Source organism: Lepisosteus platostomus, chromosome 7 (genome assembly GCF_059453375.1).
Source record: "Lepisosteus platostomus isolate fLepPlt1 chromosome 7, fLepPlt1.hap1, whole genome shotgun sequence".
NCBI lineage: Eukaryota > Metazoa > Chordata > Actinopteri > Semionotiformes > Lepisosteidae > Lepisosteus > Lepisosteus platostomus.
The window spans coordinates 502,141-524,861 of NC_142617.1; the positions used below are offsets into that span (position 1 = coordinate 502,141).

The following is a 22,721-nucleotide window of genomic DNA, read 5'->3' on the forward strand; positions in this document are numbered from 1 at the left end:
CAGCCCCTGGCGGAGCAGAGGCTAGGATTCCTGGCGTCCAGCTGGAAACGCTGGGCTGCTGTGATCACAGTGCTGAGCAGGCAGCTACTCAACCTGCTAGGTTTGTCGGTGTCTCGAATTTGTTTTTTAACAGGTCTCTCTGTTGAAAGATCAAGGTTAATCCTGCCAGCAGAAATTCATGGGTCCTAGTGCTGGAAGCATCTCTGAAAAGCTGGACCCTTTGACACACGTTTGCCCCCTGTAGGACTGAACCTCTCTCTATGCATTTCAAAACGGTTTAGAGCCAACCCTATCTCTAACCCTAACCCAGACAAATGAAAAACAATTGCAATTAAGGTGTTTTTTTTATTATAGTCTTTTAAAAATACAGGGAATATACTAATGCGACAGATGTTTCAGGACTATTTCTGCATTAATGATAGTGTTGAGTCCACACTCTCTATACTATGTGAAACGAGTTCTGTCTTTATAGAGCTCAATTTCTTCATACTTATTTACCGTTCAGAGTTGTTTTAAAACAGTTTTATGTGTTTGTCTGTATGAGGTTTGGACTGTAATTGCAAGCAATTTGAAAGAATGACAACATTAATTCAAAATGTGTGTCCATTATTGCACTGAACTATTGGGCAGGTTTACCTTCGCTGACAGAGCTCTTTCCCCTGAGTCGTTGGGGTTTGTTCCTAATCTCACCTCAAAGGAGATTTAAAAATATGACAGAACATTGAAGCTGCTCAGGAGAATCCTGGTCTCAAAGGCAGAGCTGTCGTGTACTAATGTACAGTATTATGTAGCTTTACTACCATCTATTGGTGAAAGTGTAGTCCTACAAGTACTTCCAAAGAAACTGAATAGGAAATAAATGTATTTCAGTCTGAACAGAATAATTGCTTTGATTTATATAGGATTCCAATCCACTTTATATCTAAAAGGTTAATACGTTATGTGCAGAAATGAGAAATCGATTCACCTAAATTACTGCTCTTGTTATTACTGTCTTTTTCAGGAAAAATAAATAAATGTTAAAGGAACAGCTTATTTGCATGTCTGGATTTGCATTACATGAACATTTTTACATTATTTTCACTAATGTTAATATCATATTAATATCTCATGATGATCATTTCCATTAAAGTCTAAGGGAAGAGGCTGTTCTTATGCAAAGGCAAGCTGTTCCAACTGCAACAAGGATGTAAAAGTTCAACAGCATTGCAAACCTTTCCTTCCACTCCAAAGTGTCCTTCAATCAAAGACAACAAGTTAAAAATTATCAGGTTTGTTTATTTACATTTCAATTTTGTGTTACACAAAGATCTAAGAAAATACACCATAAAATATAATTGTACCTTTCAAAAGTATAAAGTACACTCTAAAAATAATCCTCTAGTTATCAATATGTCTTGTATAATTACATTTTGTACAATAAAATCTAACAATTTTAACAGCATATCATTTAAGCCAGTTTTTCCTAAGAATGCCCTACTGCAAATTCAGATTTATATTTGGACTTTATTTCCCAGGACCACAAGTGAGTGAGCCTGGAAGATTGCTAAATAATTTTTGAAACCTTCAAATTAGTTTACATCACTGATATATGGCTGTTTAATTCTTGTAAAGTTTGACATTGTGTATAGTTCAGAAAATAAGAGTTGTTTAACTCTTACTGTTGACATGTAGTTTAGGATTTGTTTGCATGTTTGTCTTACAAATCTAAGGATGTTTAAAAGCCTATGGTACATCCGCATAGCTGCACTATCATTATAAATATGAATTATTTCAAGAACCACTTTCTCTCAAAAGTTCCTATTAGAAAAAATAAATATTGCCTTTAACCAATATAATTACTTAGGATACTTTTGTGCTTCGTATTGAGCTATCTAACAAAAACATTCATAAGATCTTTACCATTATGCCCTAAAATAGGACAGACTTAGTTTTCAAAGTGCATTAAACAAATGCAGTATCTCAGTCTGCAATATGTTCACCTGATTACATATTGCAGCTTACATGTTAACAGTGCATGCAGCAATATATTTATCTTTTTAAAAATATTGCAGACTAATTGCAGACTACAATTGCTGAAAGTACAATATGCAGGCTGATTTAAACATTTTGCAGATCTACTTAAGGTTGAACAGTTCAAAGTGATGTGTGTTCTGTAGCTGGTTTCCAATTCAGTGATATACAAGCCTTTTAAATCAACACAAGGTGTTCATTTTACTTCCACTTAGATATTATGTAAAAACGACTAGTGTGAAAGGAACTTCTTCTCATTACCTACACTCACTAGGAGAGATAAATGTTTAATATATTTGAATTTGGAGAAAATAGAAAAAGATACTCATCAGCCTTCAGTTATTAAAAAATGTTAACACTTTTTAGTTAGTTAATAATTTTTCTATTTTACTGTCAGATTTTGCAGAAACATCTGACACATGTAAGTCAAAGGTTGTGAGAAGAACTGTCCCACTTGGAACACTCATCCAGAGTGATAATCATACCACTGAGAGTTACAGAGCTTTGTATTGAAAAGATAGGTCACTGATACCCAGATGTTTGTCCAAGATTATATTTCTTTCACAAATATTTACAAAGCGACATGAATAATGATTACTTCCTGTTCGTGTTTATGGGAGTCCAGTAAATTCCTTGTGCCGTGCCAAACATTGACCAGCTTTCTCTGAAAAACATGAAAGATTTTTAAGGGTGTTCAAGCAAAGCAATCAAGATGTTATCTTGTTCAAGATTCATAAAGGAAAAATGTTTTTAAGTTATTCAAGTATCTCTTATTATGTCCTGGGTTACAAGCCAGTTCACTGCAGCTCTTGTGGATCCTTTCTGATTCCTGATTCATGAGAATAAGGTGTCTTCTTACATCCTCCTGTTTCCCTGTGTCTTTTCTGTGTCACAGAAAAATATCCCCCTTTTCCATGTGGGGTTAATTCCATCTCCAATTTGTCTGTTATTTCTGCCGAAGGTCTTTCTTTTTTCTGCCTGTGGTCTTTTCAGGAAACATCTCCTCTTTAATTCATATTTTTAATTTTGATGAGATTTTGACTTGACTTTTTTCAACCTGTTCAAGCAGCAGCTGTAATGAGAAAGTCTCGCACTTCTGCTCCTCTTGCTTTCTCACAGTTTTCCAAAGCACTGCAGGAATAAACCTTTTGATACCTGTGTTTTCTTTTCAACCCGTCTGCAAGCAAAGATACTTAATATGACTTTGCACTCTTTTTTATTTGGATCTTTGGAAATCATTCTTTACCAGGTCGACCCTAGAATGCACTCAGTCCCTTTCTGTTCTCTCCCTGAGAAGGATCTTTTACTCAAATAAAGTATCATAATAAACACATACCTCTTAAGAATAAATCAATAAAAACATTTCCCTGAGAGATGACTTTCTCCAACAGTTGCTGAATGACTTCCACTGATGACTTTAACAGAAAAACAAAATATTATATTAGCAATACACAGCTGAATTAACGGAGGGGCAACTTCAGTGCTTGAGAGTTGAAGTCCTACGATTTTTATAGATATTTTAAAATTAGTAACTGATTAAGATCTATAAACAGCTGACCTGAGTTCTTAACTAAAGAATCAGTTCAGTGAAGACAATAAGAGGATGTTGTATTTAGGATGATGTAGATTGTATTCCCAGGAAGAGTGGGCTGTGGAACATTGAGGGACTGGTATTCTGGGTATTCTGGTGGTTTCATTCTTGGGCAACCTGGGAAAATCTCATGAGATTAGTAAGGTGCCAGAGTTCAGTCTCGCTGCCTGTTTCTGTTCCACTGAAACTCAGAGATGAAAGGGAAGAGAGAGCACATTTTTCTACCAGTAAAGACAATATTCCCCCTCTGTGATGTAGAATACCAACGACACTGAACATTTACATGAACTGCCACTGTTACAGTATTAAATTAAAACATTAACAAAAAAGTTGCAGTATATTTTAGTTTAAAAATGATATTCACAATAGGATTCACAAGCAGCTCTTTTGACATCCGTCTCCAGTATACAATCAAAAACACAATTGACATTACAATGATGATGAAAATGAAGTGGCTGAAGTGTTCTCACTCTTGAACGTTTTAACTTAACTCTTACTAAGAGCCACTTGGTGGCCAAAATTAAGAAAGGGAGCAGCTGCATGTTTCAAAATCCCTTTCAAAGGGGAATAATGTATCAGACTTGATTACATACTCCTATCTCCTACTCTGCAAAGCCCTTTAATTTTGTTACCGGTCTGTGTTTTTCTGCTGTGCTGGGCAAAATGGGATTAAACAGGCTGTGATCAATCCTATTAAAGTGCTCTCTGTAAGCTGCAGCAAATGGCCTCTGTCCCTTCATCACGCAGCCCCCTGGCTGGACTTCACACACCACGCCGGTCCCCTTCTCTCAGATTTTAGGTTTGTCCACCTTCCTGTTGGCCTTTCGGAAGATTGTTTTGATCTCGTCAGTCACCATTTCCTGCCAGTTGTCCCTGAAAGAGTGAGATGCAGATTTCTGTCAGCCACCTTCACAGTGAGACAGGTACTGGTCAGAACCAACCCCAGGTGAGAATACTTTGCAAAACAGTACAAATTCAGTGCATTAAAGTCAATGGTCAAGCAGGGTCCAAATTTCCGGCCATGTTTATTGTGGGGCTTTTGGCTCAGAGCATATTTAGACCCTGTGCAAAATGTGTACACAATCAACACCACCAGACACAAACACACAACAACAGCAACCTTCACAACACTGTTTTTCACATGACAGCGCATGCAGAGCACTACCTCCTCCTCTCCCCTTGATATCAAGCTTTTTTCTCAGCTTGCTTCCTTGCGTACTGGGCTATGTCTTCAAGAGGCAGGCCGTGATTAGCACTCCTGCAGCAGGCACAATACACAGAGCTCAGCACAAGCCCCATTTGTTAGCGGTACTAAACCCGCCAGCAAAACAAACATGGCATATAGTGCCTGACACAGTCTCTCTTTTGCCTCTAGAATGTTCTTATTGTGGCTGTTAAAAGAAAAATGTTAAAAAATATCTCTTTTATATCACATTTTAGTTTACGTCTCAGTTACACTTGACTACAGCACAAATAATATTTTAGCAGATTACATTAATGTTACTATTTATAAAATATTACATATGGTTCAGGCTGTGTTTAGGATGATGACTTTGTGACTAACACCCTGTTCATACACTCTAGAGGCTGGTGACCACTTGTGTCACCCAATTCTTACATTAAAAATGTATATTTAATTTATAAAACATTTCAAATTGCAATGTGCACAGCCTGATTTGAAGTGCTGCCTCTGTTTTTATCTCTTACACTGTCATGCAAAATACCCAATAGTAGCGTTTACCCTGGTTTGATTTCTGGAGGCTTTGGCAAAGGTTTCAGAAAGTCAGCTTTTCCCACCAGCCAGTACGTTTCTTCAATGCCCTTTCCCTACAGTAAAGGAAAAGTTGAACAGTAGGGGGAAAGGCAGAACGAGCAATGTCACAAAGCCAAGTACACATTTAGATTGATAAATCTTTATACTGAATTATTGAGTGTGTGGCCTCCTGCTGAAATGGTACATTTATGACTTAACACAGAAATCTATTGTGCCTGCATCCTGCATTGTTCAACGGACGTGTCTCATAGCAAGGGAAGCTGGGGGAATGGAAATCAGATCTATAACACTGTGATACAAAGGAGCTCTGGGGCTGGTAATAGCAAATGGGATTCTGAACAGTGGGACAGAGGAAGTCAATACCTTTAGCTCTGTTTTCCCTCTGACTTCTATCTGGTACCCCTCATTCAGAGACCGGAGGATCTTCACAGTGCTTTGATTAACATGAATTCTATAAGCTGAAAACAACCACAACAACAGCATAAATAACTAAAAGAAAATTTACACACACTGTATTGCAAGCTAAGATACGTAATGAAAAATAAGGGTGTGCATACTGCACATCAAATATTGAAATTGTTAACTTAGTTCTTTTGAGCTAAAGTACTTCTCAGTCACGGTGAAATTACTCCCTGTGCTGTCCTGTGTCCCTGTGTGACCTACTGTATGTGCAGCAGAGCCCCTGACAGAGAGTGGCATGAGGGGTGCCCACTGGACTGGGCACCACATGAGAGCACACTGGAGTTGCCACATGCCGGCCCAGTCAGGCTCTCGGCAGTGCCCAGTGAGATCTCTGGCGTGCTCTCCAGGGTGTGCGCAGGGCCTCTCTCCCGCTGCTGAGCGCTGTACTCACGCAGGCCGGTGGATTCCATGCGGGAGGCGGTGTTGACCGTGTCTCCGAACAGACAGTACCGGGGCATGGTCAGGCCCACCACGCCCGCCACGCATGACCCTGGGGACACGAGAAACCGGGTGAGGACCAGTAGGAGTCACAGCGACACAATGTAACATTTTCCCTGTTGTCGGTGCCTGAAAAAGTCATGTTGTCGGAAATAGAAGATGACACGCCTGTGAACTTTAAACAACAATGTTTTTATGCAATATATAATGTGGAAATGATTTTGTGAAGTATGAAAAATATTTCTCTTTCCTGTAATAAAAATTAATGAATATAGTTGCTTACTATGAAAAAGCAAAACTAAATCAGAAATTGAATTAGCACAATAAAGGTTACAAATTCATAAGATCCCCAATATTCCTTTCATCTTATAAAATACTGACTACTGTACCCAGAGCGGATTTGGACATTCCCCTGCAGTTCCAGTAAAGCCACATTTTACAGACCACAAAAGATTCAGCATCAATTTCCTGTTCAAGATATGGTTGATCTAGACATGCACAACTTAGTTGTAAAGAGTGACACTAAATTCCTAAGCTTTCCAAGATGTTTTTGGGAGCACAGCTCTGACTTAATAGCAGTACTCTGTGTGCTCTGAGCAGTGAGAGGGAGCAGAGCTGTGCAGTGAGAGGGAAGCTGTCTTCCTCACCGGAGTGTATTCCTATTCGTATCTTCACAGGCACATCAGGCATGTGCCGCATCTTGAAGGTGCCCACAGAGCTGAGGATGTTGAGAGACATGTTGGCAATCTCTGCCGCGTGCTTGTTGCCATTCCTCTTCGGCAGGCCTGAGGCCACCATGTAGGCATCCCCAATAGTTTCCACCTGCAGGGGAAAGGTCAGGGGGTTACTCAAGTTTAACTTATGTTTAATCCATTATCAGTCAAAACACAAATGCTTGTTTGGCACTCTTACTTTTTTAACTTAAAGGTCTCCTAACCAATAGACAATAAAAATAAAAAATTGGAGCCTGTTTACCTGCTGTATCATGACTCTGAGAACTCAGAGTATTTATTGAACTTTCATTCATTGGGAAGAAATTGACGTTCAAAAGTAGACATCTACAGAGCTTAGCTTGACCAAAAATAGCAGCTTTCATTTCCTCAATAGGTAGAGGTAAAGGGAAAACTCCTCCTAACTGATGCTACAGGGCAAAGACAGACATAGATACAAGCTAATAAACAAGAAAATGTTTTTTTATTATTATATTATAGCTTTATCATTTTATTTTCAGTAGGTGTCACAGAGCATATTTGCTAATGTATCCGTATTCACAGGTCTCTTTTGCACTACACTCAGCGGGCTGAGAAATACATGCTGTCTTCCTTCAGCTTACTTTGTAAACATCATGGTTGCACAGCACTGCATCAAAAAGCGTGTAGAGGTCGTTGAGGAGGTCGACCACCTCAATAGGCTCACTGAGAGCGGAGATGGTGGTGAAGCCGACGATGTCGCTGAAGTAGATGGTCACCTGGTCAAAGTACTCCGGCTCCACTGTGGCCCCAGTCTTCAGGGCCTCTGCAACAGAGCTGAAAAGACAGGATCAGGATGTGGAACTGACTGCCCGTATCGACGTACTATTATTTACGGGAGGAGATAGCAATAATTATTCAAATGTGGTTCAGACTGACTCACAAAACTAAGCTGTCCAGCATGGAGCACATTAAAAACTTCAGGTCGGGTGGTGTGTCTCAGACAGGGCTCCTCCAGCTGTCTGCTGTTGGCTTGCAGTGACACTGGGAGACTCACTCACTCTCCTGTAAGGCCACAGCAGGAATGGCTCTGACAGGAGGGCGTGTCAGTGGAACAGTCCTCAGTCCACGAGCTGAACTGAAGCAGTGGCTGCAAATCTGACTCTTACAAACAGTTTGCATTCCAAATGGAGGCTTGATACTGTATATGACAAATGAGTATTGTCTATTTCACACTTTCACACTAAAAACAATCTTTAATTTGACATATTTCCTGTCATGTTCCCTTGGAGACTTGCTTGATGTGTTGGTTACAGGAAGGAAACAACTCGATTTTTCCACTGACACAACAGGAACACGTTGCTAAATAGTGTGAAAAAGGACATTTGGACCTTGAGAAGATGCTCTTTTTAGCATTGTGTCTCTATCCATTTGCAACACTGTGCTGATGCCTTTCATTACAGCACTTAGTCCACCAGGTGCCTCATCTCTCTCTGAGCGCACTGAGCACATCTGCAACCTCAGCTCACTTCACAGCAGCATGGCATTCAGATCATCCAAAGGAGCACTAGAGAAGGAAATGAATCAATGTGGCATTACAGCCTGTTCAATGGCTTCAGCTACTCACGGGGGCAGCATTTCAGAGAGGAGCTTCTCTGTTCTCTGCTTCTCCACCTCCAGCTCCTCGGTCCTCTCTCTGATGAGGTCCTCCAGGTTGCTGGAGTACTGCTCCAGCATGCGCAGCATCGAGTCGATGATGTTGGTCTTCTTGCCCTTGTTAATGGTCTTGAACTAGAAAGCAAAGGCAGTAAGAGAGCCCTTCTTACTCCATCAGCTTTCTCATCGGGTGTCTAACATCAGACTAGACATGCGACGGGCAAAGCTCCACAGGCAGAGCATGACCTCTCGATGGCAGGTCTTTGCACAGCCTCCTGACATGGGAGTTTTGATGAGCTGGATGAGCAGGAGGAGCAGGAGAAGGGAGGCGTGAGGCGCTCACCTGGTCAAAGATGTCCTCGAAGGCTGGCCGCCGGTCAGGCTGCTCGCTCCAACACTGCTTCATCAGCTGGATGCACTCCAGGGGGGCCTGGTCGGGGGCGACTGTGGGCCGGCACATCGGTGGTGGCTTCTTCACCTTCCGGATGATTTCTGGGGGAAAGACACAAGAGCCGCATGGGAGGCAGGCCACACGCGTCCAGCTCCTGTGTGGGCTTGGGTGGCAGGGTCTGGAATAGGTGCCGTATATGGAAGAAAATATATTTCCCCCTTACACAACAGGTGACAAAGTTGAAAGCATTCTAAAATCTCTTTGTAAGTGTTAGTATATTGTTTAATCTATTTGTAAGTTACTTTGAACATTACCGCAACTACTGGAAACTCCAGCACCTCTACTATTACAGTGGAAGTAGTGTAGGGGTCATTAGTACTATCATAACAAATTATTCAGTCCAATTCGAAGTCATTAGTTGTAAATCGCCTGCCAATACGCTACTCTGTACTTTGTGCTGTTCATTAAATACAAGTATGGATAGAAGTCTGTCCTCTTCAGTGTAAACTGTAACACACACGGGCAGTTCACTGCCCCATTATTTCAGTCTTTACACTGAAAACAGCGTAAGGGATTTACTCCAGTCTCCAGCAGCAGCAGTGCCTCATGACTGGACCTGGGCACAGCGTCTAGTCACTCCTTACCTGCAGGGGGGAGCCCCAGCATGCAGTAAGGGGGGCCACGAACTACCACTTCCTGCAGAATGATGGCAAAGCTGTAGACGTCCCCTTTATATGTGCCCTTCCTAGAGTTGTCCAGGTCCCTGAGCAGCTCAGGGGCTGTCCAGAACAGATCTGAAAAAAGAAAGAGCAGGGTATCAAAAATCAGGAAGATGCAGTAGCTTTCAACTCCTGTTAAGGTGTTTTCTTTGGGATGGAGATGCCATCACACGTTACCCTGGGGTGTGGCTTTGTGTGTTCTTTGCGTGTTCTGGTAGTTTTCTCGTTCAGCTGCCAGGGCGCAGTCCAAGGATCCAACCTGCAAAACCAGCCTAGCGGTCTGAAACAGTACCTTCGGGAGGTGGCTGTGCTCTGGGAGCTTTCTGGGAGTCCAGCAGCTCGTTGTAGCCGTAGTCGGTGATTTTCAGGACAAAGCGGCCGTCCACCACGCAGTTGCGAGACTTCAGCCGCCCGTGGGGAAACTCGCGGTGGTGAAGGTACTTCATGCCCTGAGAAGATAGAACCGAGAGTGACCACCCACGATGCCTCTGACGCTTGGGCCCTGCGTCTGGACGGGGGAGACGCTCGGAGGGGGCACCTTGATGAGGTCCAGGAGGAGGGAGGACTTGAACATCCAGTCCAGCTTGACGTCGTCGTTGCGCAGCAGGTCCTGCAGGCTCCCCCGAGAGCAGTGCTCCGTCACGATGGCGAACATGCTGCAGTCCACAAAGAAGCCCAGGAACGGGTTGACGTTCTCGTTGCGGAGGTCCTTCATCTGGACAGGTCAAGCACAGCACAGACCCAATGTTAGAGCTCCCTGCCAGCCCGGCGCACTCCAGCCATCGGTCAGCACTGGGATAAAGCCTCACAGCTGACCTCCATCAGACGATGACACATGCAAGCAGGAGCAGTGTACGGGAGGTGAAAACGAGACACAAGTGTCTGTGAAGTGTCCTTAACAGTGTGAAGTGCTGATAAAAACGTTGTATGTAAGCAAGCACACCTTGGTCAAAATCTTGGTCGAGCTTGGCCTGAGTTCCTTGAAGGTGCCATCCTCAAACTTTTTTAACCAGACCCAGTCTCCCTGGAAAAGAAGAAAAACTGGACTATCAGAATAACCTTAGGGATGATAAGACGTTTTTGGAGATTTTAAGAACTTGCTGAAAGTGGAACAGAACTGAACAGTTCATTAATATTCCTGAGGATACACGGATATTTGAAAAAAAGCAAACAGCGCATTTTAAACCCAAAACCTAAAAGTATACCTTTACATTGTTTGTACTATTGTACAGAATTATACTCAGTGGCTTTATTTCAAAACTTCACTATTCAATAAAATAAATCCTACACCATATAATGAACACAGATCAATTTATGTGGGGTTCTTTAAACCAATAATATTCAGCATCTTTAAACACTGTTTAAAGATTAAAGTTTGAACACTGTTGTACAAAGTATGTGTATCAGTGTTGCTACTGGCCCAAGAGCCACACAGTGTCCCAGTCCTCCCCTGCAGCACTGTGCACTGTGGTGAACAACACCGCCCCCTGTATCACCATCACACCAGCACTGCTCTTCCATCACTGTGGATTTAACAGCCTGATGAAGCTGTGTCATACAAGCCAAACAAGCCCTATTAATCACATCAGACATTGATGTCAATGGACAATTCAAAGTTTGCTCCTGCTTTTTAAAAAGCGGATGCATTGCGTTCCGTTGTCCACACACCTCATAAACAGCGACATTCGAGGACTCGTGTGTCGCGGCTGTGATGCTGTTGACAGACTGAGACTGTGCCATGGACTTCACACTCTTTCCCTCGATGGTGCTCTTGGAATCACTCAGGTCGTCCAACGTGAGTTTCTGGAAGACACAATTAGAAGAACAGAGAGAAGTGTTGCCAGCTCCTCCTTTCGCCTTTGGCTCCCCGATCTATGAAATCCAGGTTTTAAAAAAGTTCATTTCACTGTAAACTTCCTTTATGAGATCTTCATGATCTTTATTAAAATCACTGAAGTTGTTAACAATGTATAATTGTTATATGAAACAACTTTTACAGCTGTTTGAGTATATGAAAAACAGCTTGACTGTTAATCAGTTCCACTATAAAGGCAGCAGGGAGCAGTAGTGCTTTGTGCTTTAGGCTTGTAACTGGAAGGTTGTGGGTTCAAATCCCAGGAGAGACACTGCTGTTGTACCCATGAGCCAGGAACCTCACTCCGATTGCTCCAGCAAAATTCACTGCTGTATAAAAAGGAGCCAATGCAAGCTGCTTTGAATAAAATGAATTATAATACGTAAAATACTATGCATAACAGCAATAATGAATTCCCTCTTAATATGTATCCCCCTTCAACATTGCTCGCTGAAGCTTCTTGTAGCTACAGGAAAGGAAACAGGTTTGTGAGAGAGGCTGGACAGCTCCTGAATGATTTCCTGGTTTAGGAAAGACTGTGTTTGAGTTATATTTGCTTCTTTACTCTACTACTGTGGACTGAACAAGTGCCACCGGGCTTACCCTCTTGCTCAGCTGTGGGTTGATGAAGGTGAGATCCTCCAGAGACAGGAGGATCCTGTTGGGTCCCTTCACAAGCTGGATCTGCTGGATCCTCCTCCTGGAAAACCAACGTCATGTCAGAGTGATCACCTGCCACCCGACACTCACACCCCCTCCTTTCTTTCTTAAAGAACAAAATCGTTAAGTTTCAATGCCAGCGTTAAAATGCAGCAGTTCAAACTTCCTGGACTAATTAACGTTTAATGGCGGAGGAATGTCAGAGGGGACACACAGTCACCTAATGAGGAAGGCGAGGCCCAGACCACCCACAGCCAGGAGGAAGATGAACACGAACACCAGGATCACAAAGGTCAGCTCCACCCCTGCAAGAAGAGAAGACTCCTTCAGTCCTCAATATTATCCTTTCGCTCGGTGTGCCATTCAATCCAAGCCAGTGAACAGAGAGACAAAAAGCCTTAACATGAAATAGAAACAAAAACAGAGCTCTTTCAAAATCTACACAAGCTTCATGTTTTGGTTTTTATTTTTCCCCAGATCTGAGGAAGGTTGTTTAGTAACTGTTGTGCTTTTACTGAGGGTTAATTGCTGATTAAATAACAGCTTTAATCCTCCCGCACACAAAAAAAGAACATGCAGAGTGTGCATGTTAATAGGATTTAATTTGTTTTCATTATCTGTGTTCTTTTCTAATCAAATATTAGTAGAAGGACAGCAGGCACTCAGTGAGGATTATAAACAAATTGTTAAGAAATGAGAAAAAAAGACTTCAGGGTATTTAACAACAAGAACAAAATATAAAGATGTTTTATCTCACAAACAAATTGCAGCACTGAAATTGTTATTTTTGTGTGAATATCTTTAATTGAGGAAAATTGCTGATGCACCTGTCTTCTTCACTGTCGACTGGTGTGCATACGCTCTGTATACTGGGTATACAGGTACAGGGTGATTTATCAGGGACAGGAAAACACACAGCCTGGGAGTGAAGCTGATACACTGGCTTCTTTCAAGAAACAGCTGGATAAGATCCTGAGATCAAATAACTACTAACTACCAAGCAAGCTGGATGGTCTAAAATTAATTCCCTCTGTTTGCTTGGAACCTTTCTTATCTTCTCATGAGTGGAGAGACCAACTGACCTGAACTGACTTACACAGCGCTCTGCCCACTCTTGCATATAGCATATGTGCAGGCCCAGCTGAAACGAGGTAAATGAGCTCCATTAGAATTCAGAACCCTGAGGACTCGGACACAGGTTCCTGAAATTTTCCTAAACATGTCTGAGGTCCCCTGAGTTGACATGGGGGTCAGCACCACAGCAGCAGAGCACTCAGTCAGCTCTCTTTCAGCTGAGAGGTGGAGGTAAAGAGAATAATGACACTATAAGCATTTCTGTTACATTTTGGGAGTGTAACAGATGGCCATTTTTTCAGAGTAATAACCCCATATTTTTCTCTTCAAAATCATTCACAGAGGGATTACAAATTGTCAGGCCCACATCTTTCTTCAGAATGCTCCAAGTGAAGCAGTAACACGAAGTGAAATGTTCCATTTGCCTTCTCATGCTGCTACCACTGTTCAGAGACGACAGCATCTGTATGATCAGGGAGACATCAGTGTGACCCTTGTTCCCCTGCACTTCCCCTGACTCCCTGCAGGATTGAGCTGTAACACAGTTACTGTCTCCGCAGAGCCGCTGAGATTATCCTTGACCCACACCAGGGCACTGGTGTTTTACTGTCAAACAGGCCTAAACCCTCCCAGGTCTACAAGCAGTGCTTTTTCTCTACAGACATCACTAAAAAAGGAAACTTGTTCTTCTGTTCCTACCCCTGTGTGCCTTGTGAAAGCTGGCTAAAGTGAAGTTCGGGGGCAGTGCTTCTATTGTGTGGTTCACTTCCCATGAATATGACATTGAATGTTTCTAGTGACAGTTTCACATTGAGGGTAATAGATTATCCCTATTGTGACCCAAATTCACACATTTCTAGTGATTTATTGATTGACAGAAAATAATCAAAACCAGACCTTACTCAAAGGTATCGACAAAGTCAGCCCAACAGATTTCTTCGGAATGAACAGTAAAACACCAACCAGGGGACTCAAGTGGAAACTGCAGGGAAGTGCATTTAAAACAGAACAGGAGGTACTTCGACAAGGGGCTGTGGCAGTGGGGAACAAGCCATGTTGCTGAAGCCAATACCCTGACTTCTTCCAAGAAAAGATGAGAACCCGGAGTGTATAAACTACTAACTACCAGACAGCCCAGAAGACCCTGAAGGCCCCCTCTTGTTTGTAACCATTCCTCTGGTTGTACAGATGAAGGATGGCGTCAGGAAACACTTCTGCTGCTTCACAGAGAACACATTACCTCCAGTGCAGATAGCGTTGGGTTCAAACCAGCAGCTGGAGTCCGCACTGGGCGGGGAGCCTCCTGGGAAGTGAATGCGCCGGCCTGCATAGAGCACGAGGTCAGAGGTCATGTCCACCAGGTAGGTGCGGTACAGCTGGCTCCCCTGCCCGTCTGTGTCCAGGATGACATAGTTCGTCAAACCCTCCCCTCGACTGTCTGTCTGGATCCTCTGGTTGAAACCTTTAAACGTCATGTTCTTGGTGTACGAGGCCAAGTTAGTTCCAGAAATCCACTGGCCAGACCTCCTGGCATTGTGGATGGCATTGGCCATGAGGTAAATGCCGTTATAGATGGTTCCGAATAATGGTGAAACCTGGATTAGAAATACAAGACAGACTTGAATCAACTCCTTCTGCCAAGAAGAAAAATTAAATTAAACGTCGTCAAACGTGTCGAGATAAAATATTTTTAACTTGAATGACTTGAACTTTAAATCATAAATCTACTGCACCAATGTGGCCACACTTATAAAGATAAAAATGTTTTGTTTTTGTGCATTATGCCTTAAGTTTTCCAAACTTCCTCAGATCAAAACCCATGGCAGCAGAAAGACCAAGAAGCTCGGGATTGAATCCCTGTGCACACTGCAGGCTTGTGTGCCTGAAAGCATGAGAAGGAGGACCTGCTCTTTTGTTCTCTGCATTTTCATTAGACGAAATGAATAAGCCACAGTGGTCAATAATAGTAATAATAAATAATTGCTTACATTTATCTAGCGCTTTTCTGGACACTCCACTCAAAGCCCTTTACAGGTAATGGGGACTCCCCTCCACCACCACCAATGTGCAGCATCCACCTGGATGATGCGATGGCAGCCATAATGCGCCTTATACTCAGAATAAGAGTTTCTACCAAGATCAGTCTGCACATAATTAAAAAATTACAACTAAGACAGTCCCTCTAAGGATTTCAGATTAACACATATATGAGCAGTGGTAAAAATAAAAGCAGTAACAATAATAAAAAAATTAATTGAGACTTCATCCACTGTGCAGTTGAGACAGAACCAGCATTTGTGTGAAAACTAAAGTCCCCTGTTAATAAAGTGTCAGTACCAAGAGGAGGTCCAGTCCATTTGATAAATGTCTGTCCCCTACGTCAGCGAATGTCATCTTAGAATACAAATGACATGAGTCAGGAGACCAATGGCTTGAGAACGAGCGACTCATGATTCAGACAGGCTGGGCTTTGCAAGACTAAACAGGAGTTCTGATGCAATTGTTTAGTGTTTCTGTGAGGCCCTGATAAATGTGACTGCCAGAATTGTTTATGTTTGGACAACAGAGGCATAGATCTCCTCTAAGTGCACTTTGTTCAGTTTATATTGCTGTAAATACAGGACTCATCAGGGGTGCTAAAACATTGACTAGCTGTGGCTCATTCATTGAAGCCATCAAAAGGCATGGCTTTCTGAAAGAGGTACACGAAGACTACTTGCACAGGCCAGCTGCAGATACACATCAGACTCAACAGTTTGACAATGCTGTCTGCTTCTCAGGTTCTCTGGCAAAAAGGCCATGAGACTGTGGAGGCTGACCAATGTCAAAAAGCAGAACATACCCGACTTGGGTCTTGAGGTGCTGTTATTTCGCCCATAGCTCTGGCCTCGTTGAAGGCTTCATTGAACGACTTCTCGTCGGACTCCACAGTGATGGTGAGGACAGAGTCATAGGCCTCCTGTAGCTTGCTGTCGTTCCTCAGTAGGAAGAAGGAGCTGTTCTGGTATGGAAGGCTGTACAGGAGCGTGTCATAGGGCACGAAGACATATCTGCCACTGGTGAGGCCCATCTCGCTGGCTCTCAGCAGGAAAGCTGCCTGCTCCTGTCCTCCGATCAGTAGGGAGTGCATGCACATGATAATAACTGCAACAGACAAAGCAGTGGCTTTTACTGGTCTTGTCATCACTGTTCAGCATTCTGGCAAATTGTTGGATTCATTTCATTACTTTTTCACAGGCATTGGTGAGGATCTGCAGCTGCACACGGACCTCTAGGTTCAGCAGATCTAAACAAATCTCAAAGCAGCTTATGGAGTTTTCAACACCCTGACAGAAGGTTTGTGTGGCAGCATTATGGCATCAATTAAAAAATGCTTCTTGTACTAACTCAGTTTCTGTTGGTGGGGGGTTGTTAGGGGAGGCTGGATTTAATTTAAGCAGATTTCATTTTTTTGTGCAATGAGACATCTTATCTTAGCAGGTAACACTTACAGCCACACAGAGACTGAAAATGCATTAAGAACCTTTTCTTCAGTTTTCAGTTTAGTTGTTTTAGTACCACTGGTGGGTGAGATAGTCCTGAATCATGCATTGTGGTCTTCACAGGTCAGATTCAAACAGATTTAAAATGGGGATCCCCTCCACCCTCACCAGTGTGCAGCCCCACCTGGATGATGTGACGGCAGCCACAGTGCGCCAGATCGCTCATCACACATCAGCTATTAGTGGGGAGGAGAACAGAGTAACGAAGCCAGTAAAGAGATGGGGATTATTAGGAGGCCATGATTGTTAAAGGCCAATGGGAAATTTGGCCAGGACGCCAGGGTTACAGCCCTACTCTTTTCAAGAAATGGGATTTTTTATGACCATAGAGAGTCAGGACCTCGGTTTTACGTCTCATCCAAAAAACGGTGTCTTTTTACAGTATAGTGTCCCCGTCACTATACTGGGGCACTAGGACCCACATAAACCGCAGGGTGAGCACCCCCTGCTGGCCCCACTAACACCTCTTCCAGCAGCAACCTTAGTTTTTTCCAGGAGGTCTCCCATCCACATACCGACCAGGTTCACACCTGCTGAGCTTCAGTGAGCTGCCAGTTGAGTGTTGCAGGTTGATACGGCTGCTGGTTAAAAATATATTTCAATAATCCTGTAAGCACTTGTACCAATTAGCACAGTCACGTGTCCTGGGTAGCAGAAACCAATGGTGATTGTCTTCCTTATGATGCCTTAAGTGTCTGATTGTGAGGAGATCCTTTTCTCCACAGCATGTGTGGCACTGAAACACCCTATTTCCTGGCAGTCTCCTGCAGAACAGAGAAGGCCGTAACGACCATGGTGTGGCCACTTGAGGTCGACAAAGAGACACTGTTCTCTTGCAAGTATATCGTCTACACCTCTTGTGAATTGTTCAAATGAGCTGCTAAAATGAATGACTTAAAAAGTGGAATGTGTTTATATAAAAAAAGATCATCTCACTGTGTGTTATTTTAGAGCAGTTTGAGTAAGGTTGGTAGACCAGCTCTGGGGCTGGGGGCTGGCTTGACATTTTGTAAATGAGTGTCAGGCTTTGCCCAAAGAAACCTTTTGTGTATTTTGCTTCAGCTTTAAATAATAAATCGGGAATGGGCCTGGTGTGCAGACTGTTGTTTCTGCAAAGCCTTCCTAAGTATCTTCCTTTATAGGTGATCGTTTACAATATTGTTCGACTACGCCAATAACAGTCCACCACCATCATGGCCCAGCATAGTTTTCACTTTTGAGTTTTGAAAACCAAAAGGCACAACAAAGCTAATAAAATGTACTCTCCAGTTCAGTTCTGTTGGACTTCAGTGCCAGCGAAAATACTGCCATATTCCCCTTGCTTCCAACAGACTGGAGAGTTGACATATCTGGTGCTGCTCTCTGGTGGTTCAGCTCTCAGTCCTTGAGAGAGAACAATATCTCTCTGGGTGGGTTTAGGTCTGCTGCTTAGCCAGGCTTGTCTGACGCCTGTCTGGGTTCCACACCTGGTCCTGTTCTGTGTGGTTTATTCATGCTTCACTTCTGTGGCATTTTGCAGCCTCATGGTATGAAACTCAGTCTTTAAACTGATCATATTCATATTTATGTTCAAACCACCACTGACACTGAAGTGACTGCATTTGTGCAAGTAAATTGTAAAACTGATATTATACTTCAGATGCAACATAATTTTTGCAGCTGAGGTAAATTTACTAGGTTTTCTGCATCCAATGCAAGAATCAAAAAGTCTTAGTATACAGTAGCTATCAATGATTTTTGAATTGATTAACGTGATAAAGTGAAAGGTTCTGGAAGCATTTATGGCCTTAGTTTGAACTCAAAATGTTTCATTTGCATGTCCAGCACATCACTATTGTCTGTCAATATCTGCTGCAGAGAAAGTAGTACATGTTTGTGTTTCATCCAGACTTGTTTGCTGTGATGCACTGCATGCCAGGTTGTCATAGAGCACTTTACTAAAACCCAGGTGTCCTGAGAACGCAGCATCTCCAGTCTGGAGCTTGGTCTTATTCTAGTGGAAATACAGCGAGACTATGAATCTGTGAGAGAGCCCACATCTGCTGTGCGCCCAACCTGAGGAAGACTCTTCCCTGTAAGATCAGACCTCCCCAGTCCCTGCCTCTTTTCATATCTCACTGCAAATAGAACTTTGGTATAAACTGACATTCACATTTATTTTATTACATCTATTATCTGATATATACTGATACTTTTTGTTGAATTTTTATTTAGATTTTACATTTTGGTCCTTAAAGAATGATTGTACAATACTATTCATTTTTATGAAAGGCAGCTAATCAATGAAGTTTAATTAATTCTAACAATTTCTTTCTTCTCTTGGAGAAACTTGAACTAATTGACCTTGACTTGGTGATTGCTCTCCACTTTTCTCAATGAGTTTACCCTTGCTAATTCCTCCCGGGTTCCCAGGCACTGTGGTGTGTCACACACCCCGTGGAGAAGGCTCTGGGCTCTGCAGGGCACAATACTGTGCACAGGGGGTATCTGCACTGCAGTGATGAGTAATTAGACAGATCACCATGTGCCTGGAGAGAATGTCAGCTTCTGAAATCTTCAACCCATTCTCTGTGTTAGTTCTGAAACAGGCAAGAGCTGTTGCTTGATTTCATATGCATTTGTTATGTCAACTCGCCAGACTCACACTGGTCTGCAATAATGTGTTTACAGTATAATCGTGAGCCTGGCATTCAAGGCAATCAGATTGTGTACTTCTTGACACCTGTTTTGCCTTTGCTGAAGTGTCAGACATTCTGAAAAGGGTATCCTCCTTGATTGAGTCTAAATTGTCTTAGCTGATGTCAAAGCTTTGTTCCTCACTCACAGTAGTGATGCCAAATCACTACTTTGTTCCTCACTCACAGTAGTGATTTCAAGAAAAAAACACAATCTGGGAAAATCACACCTACTCTTTAGCAAGACCACAAAAACTAATTTTCTGTTATTTAACTTCTTGAATGATTAAGTAGGATACCTCTAAGTCATAAAGATGAGGGAAAGCAATATATTGTTACGTCCTACATTTACCTAATTAAGATTAGGATTACCATAGCTATACCATAACTGATGTTAAGGAGAACATGTGGGTTGAGAAAGTAATTAGGAACAAATTGCAAAAATTGTTTGCCTCAAAATCACATTTACTATTTTATAGAAAGTTTTCTAAATGTATCGTATTGCAACCTTCACTCACCAAACTCTTTATTCTTAGTTTTATTAACTAATATATATATATATTTTAAGAACTTGCCAACCTGACAATTGTCTTGTCACAATTTCAATGAGAAATACGGCTCCAGTTTTCAGCAATGGCAACTGGTCCCACAATTTTATTCTTTGCCATCCAACACAAACCACAGTGGTCTGTCAGCATCGTGCTCAGCTGTGCCGTGGAAGTCTTTCTCATCTAATTAATTAAAAGGGGCATGTCCTAGGTGCATGTATTTTCTTTAAAATATTGTTATGTAAATACAACCCTCGCTTGTATTCACACATTAGCAGCAAATGATTTAAAACCTTTAAAGACTTAACGAAAGTCTGCATGAATGAGCACCTCTGCTTAAGCACTCCAGGCTCATCACGACAGTGACACACCTTGCCGGCCAGAGCACACTTACTTTTTAACTCTCCAGCTGCTTGAATTTTCTGCAGCGCTTGTTCGATCCCCTGGGTCCCTTCTCCCACGGACGTTACGATGCCCACAGGAAGCCCGAGGCTCCGGAGGGAGTTGGCCACTTTACTGGCTGTGTCCACCCATATATCCTCGTTGGACGAGACGATGCCGATGTTGGCCCAGCTGAAGTGCCGCATCACATTGAAGAGCACCCGTGTGGGCGAGGGCAGGGTGCGGGCAAAGGTGGGGTAGCTCTGGATCTTGTCCAGCTCGTAGTTGATGCAGGCCCAGGAGAAGATGGCCTTGTCCCAGTTCTTGCCCAGCAGCGTGGCCGCGTCGCAGTATCCAGGATTCAAAGGGCCCACGAACGCGGAGGCGAGTTTCTCGTACTCCACGAACCCCGTCAGAGCCTTGGAGGTCTCGCACGCCTCCTCCAGGACCACGAAGTCCAACCTGCACCCCAAGTCCAGGGTGACGTCACTGTTGATCCGGCTCACCGCCAGCGCAGCGGCCTCACTGGGAAGAGCTTTCAAGAACAGCGGGTCGCAGCTCCAGGGCCCCAGGACCCCCACTTTGAAGACGAGGCATTGCACGCTGGAGGGGAGCACCAGTACCCCCAAGAGGGCCCAGAGCACACAACTGGAGAATGGCAGGGCTGGGAAGGAAGGGGTGCTTCTCAGGGGGGGCCACCGGGGGTGGTGAGATATCGCCAACAGAAAGCCTCTAGCATGGACTGCGATCTTTCGCATTGTCCCCCGAGCGTGCCCAGATCCAGAAGGAGGGTGATTCAAAGCCTTAGAGAAGGAGACTCCTCTGTAAAAGAGAGCAGGTGGGTTTATCAGCGAGCCTTGCAAGCTCACAGAGACACTGCAGGTCCTGCCTAGTGGAAACGCACACAAGCACACAAGCTCCATGTCTGAGAAACTCCTGCCTGCATCCACACACAGACTTCAATACTTCAGTCCCAATGGTTCTAACTGTTTTCTGCACCTTAGCATTAATTTCTGTTCATTCAAGTTTGTTGAAGATAAATAGCCATCTATTCTGTCACCAGCAGGAGGATTCTATTACAAGAATGTAACTGGCATCAGTAATTTCAAGCATCTGTCAGACTTTCAAAAGGCCAAAACTGTGAAGAAGCAGAAATAAAGTGAAAACTTTATTATTATTATTATTATTATTATTATTATTATTATTAGGTCACTTACCATCTTCTGGACTGGTTAGAGATTTGATTCAGGAAAAATACATCTTTAGTAGCTGTCCTGCACACGTATATTTCGTATCTCCTTCGTCGTTGGCCTTCTTTACAAAGAATTGAGGCGTTTGACTCCCATGTCCTTAACATTCCCCAAACATGCCGACACTACAAAGCAGGGGCTGAGTTCACCTTCACGCAAAAACACCTCTCAACACAACTCACAACCGGTGCTGGATAAACATGACAGCCGGGAAGGGCTTCTCGGAGCGTGTGAAATGGAAGGAGATGGTTTGTTGCGTCGTCAGAGCCCGAGGTTAGAGGCAACTTCAGCACTTGGGAGACCAACGAACTTCAGACGCATTTTTTGCGGATATGGTACACCACGATGCCTACTGCGACAACTAGCGAGCCACTGCAACATTTTGACAGCTTGTTCAATTTATTTGATAGTATTTTCACATTTTCTCGTCTTCAACAAATGTATTCCTCGGAATTATTGCAGTAGCGGGTCGGGATCACACATATCCTTTCAAGTCCTTACAATGTGACCTGCGGTCGAGCTGCAGGAGGGACACGCAGACCTAATCCATATCTGTCCAGGTAGATTGTAAGAGGATTGCATTTCTACGTTGGAGCTTCGGAAACAATTTGCAACCTAGAGAGACTCGAAAGACGACCAGCTAAAACGTGACTTTAGCTGCCCCTGTGGACACAGATCGATAAACATCTTTCTTTGTTGTCTTATTTAAGACTTTACCAATAAAGGAAAAAATCGAAAGTTTTTTTTTTAATGTGTTGTTGTTCTAACCTTAATTTGTACATAAAAATAACATCACTATTCCCTACCCGTTATTTACGAAATAATTAATTACGCTCACACGTCGACCCCGTTGATTCGAAAACTATTATATCCCAATACTGTCTTAAACAGCAAGGAAAGAACGCGAGCTCTGAGGTACAAATTATCGCGTAAAGCAGAATGATTTTTATTTTTTTTTAATTAAGAAAAGGTGTTCAAAAGAAGATCGCTACGCTTCCCGCAT

The 22,721-nt window shown here is 42.9% G+C and overlaps 1 protein-coding gene across 2 annotated transcripts; it reads right to left on the reverse strand.

Moving 5' to 3' along the window:
- Positions 1-1,257: 1,257 nt before the first annotated feature.
- On the reverse strand, positions 1,258-22,428 carry gucy2f (guanylate cyclase 2F, retinal). Of its 2 annotated transcripts, XM_088638347.1 has the most exons (20): positions 21,686-22,428; positions 20,482-21,290; positions 16,165-16,466; positions 14,563-14,917; positions 12,469-12,553; positions 12,192-12,288; positions 11,402-11,536; positions 10,677-10,757; positions 10,272-10,448; positions 10,026-10,182; positions 9,659-9,808; positions 8,967-9,115; positions 8,595-8,758; positions 7,612-7,804; positions 6,926-7,100; positions 6,232-6,330; positions 5,742-5,836; positions 5,346-5,431; positions 4,770-4,862; positions 1,258-4,477 (listed from the first exon to the last, which is right to left on the reverse strand). In XM_088638347.1, exons 2-19 carry the CDS (start codon positions 21,224-21,226, stop codon positions 4,790-4,792), a joined length of 3,318 nt encoding a protein of 1,105 aa, XP_088494473.1. In that variant the 5' UTR covers positions 21,227-21,290; positions 21,686-22,428; the 3' UTR covers positions 1,258-4,477; positions 4,770-4,789. The 2 variants fall into 2 exon arrangements, with proteins under 2 accessions (XP_088494473.1, XP_088494472.1); XM_088638346.1 differs by lacking the exon at positions 4,770-4,862 and having other exon boundaries at positions 21,686-22,416.
- Between the last annotated feature and the right edge of the window lie 293 nt (positions 22,429-22,721).

Coding starts and splice junctions, on each gene's coding strand:
- gucy2f (XM_088638346.1), bottom strand. CDS start 21,226: ATGCGAAAGATCGCAGTCCATGCTAGAGGCTTTCTGTTGGCGATATCT. Junction 10,758..11,401: donor CGAATGTCGCTGTTTATGAG/GTGTGTGGACAA, acceptor CTTCTTTTCCAG/GGAGACTGGGTCTGGTTAAA. Junction 8,759..8,966: donor TCGAGGACATCTTTGACCAG/GTGAGCGCCTCA, acceptor TTTGCTTTCTAG/TTCAAGACCATTAACAAGGG.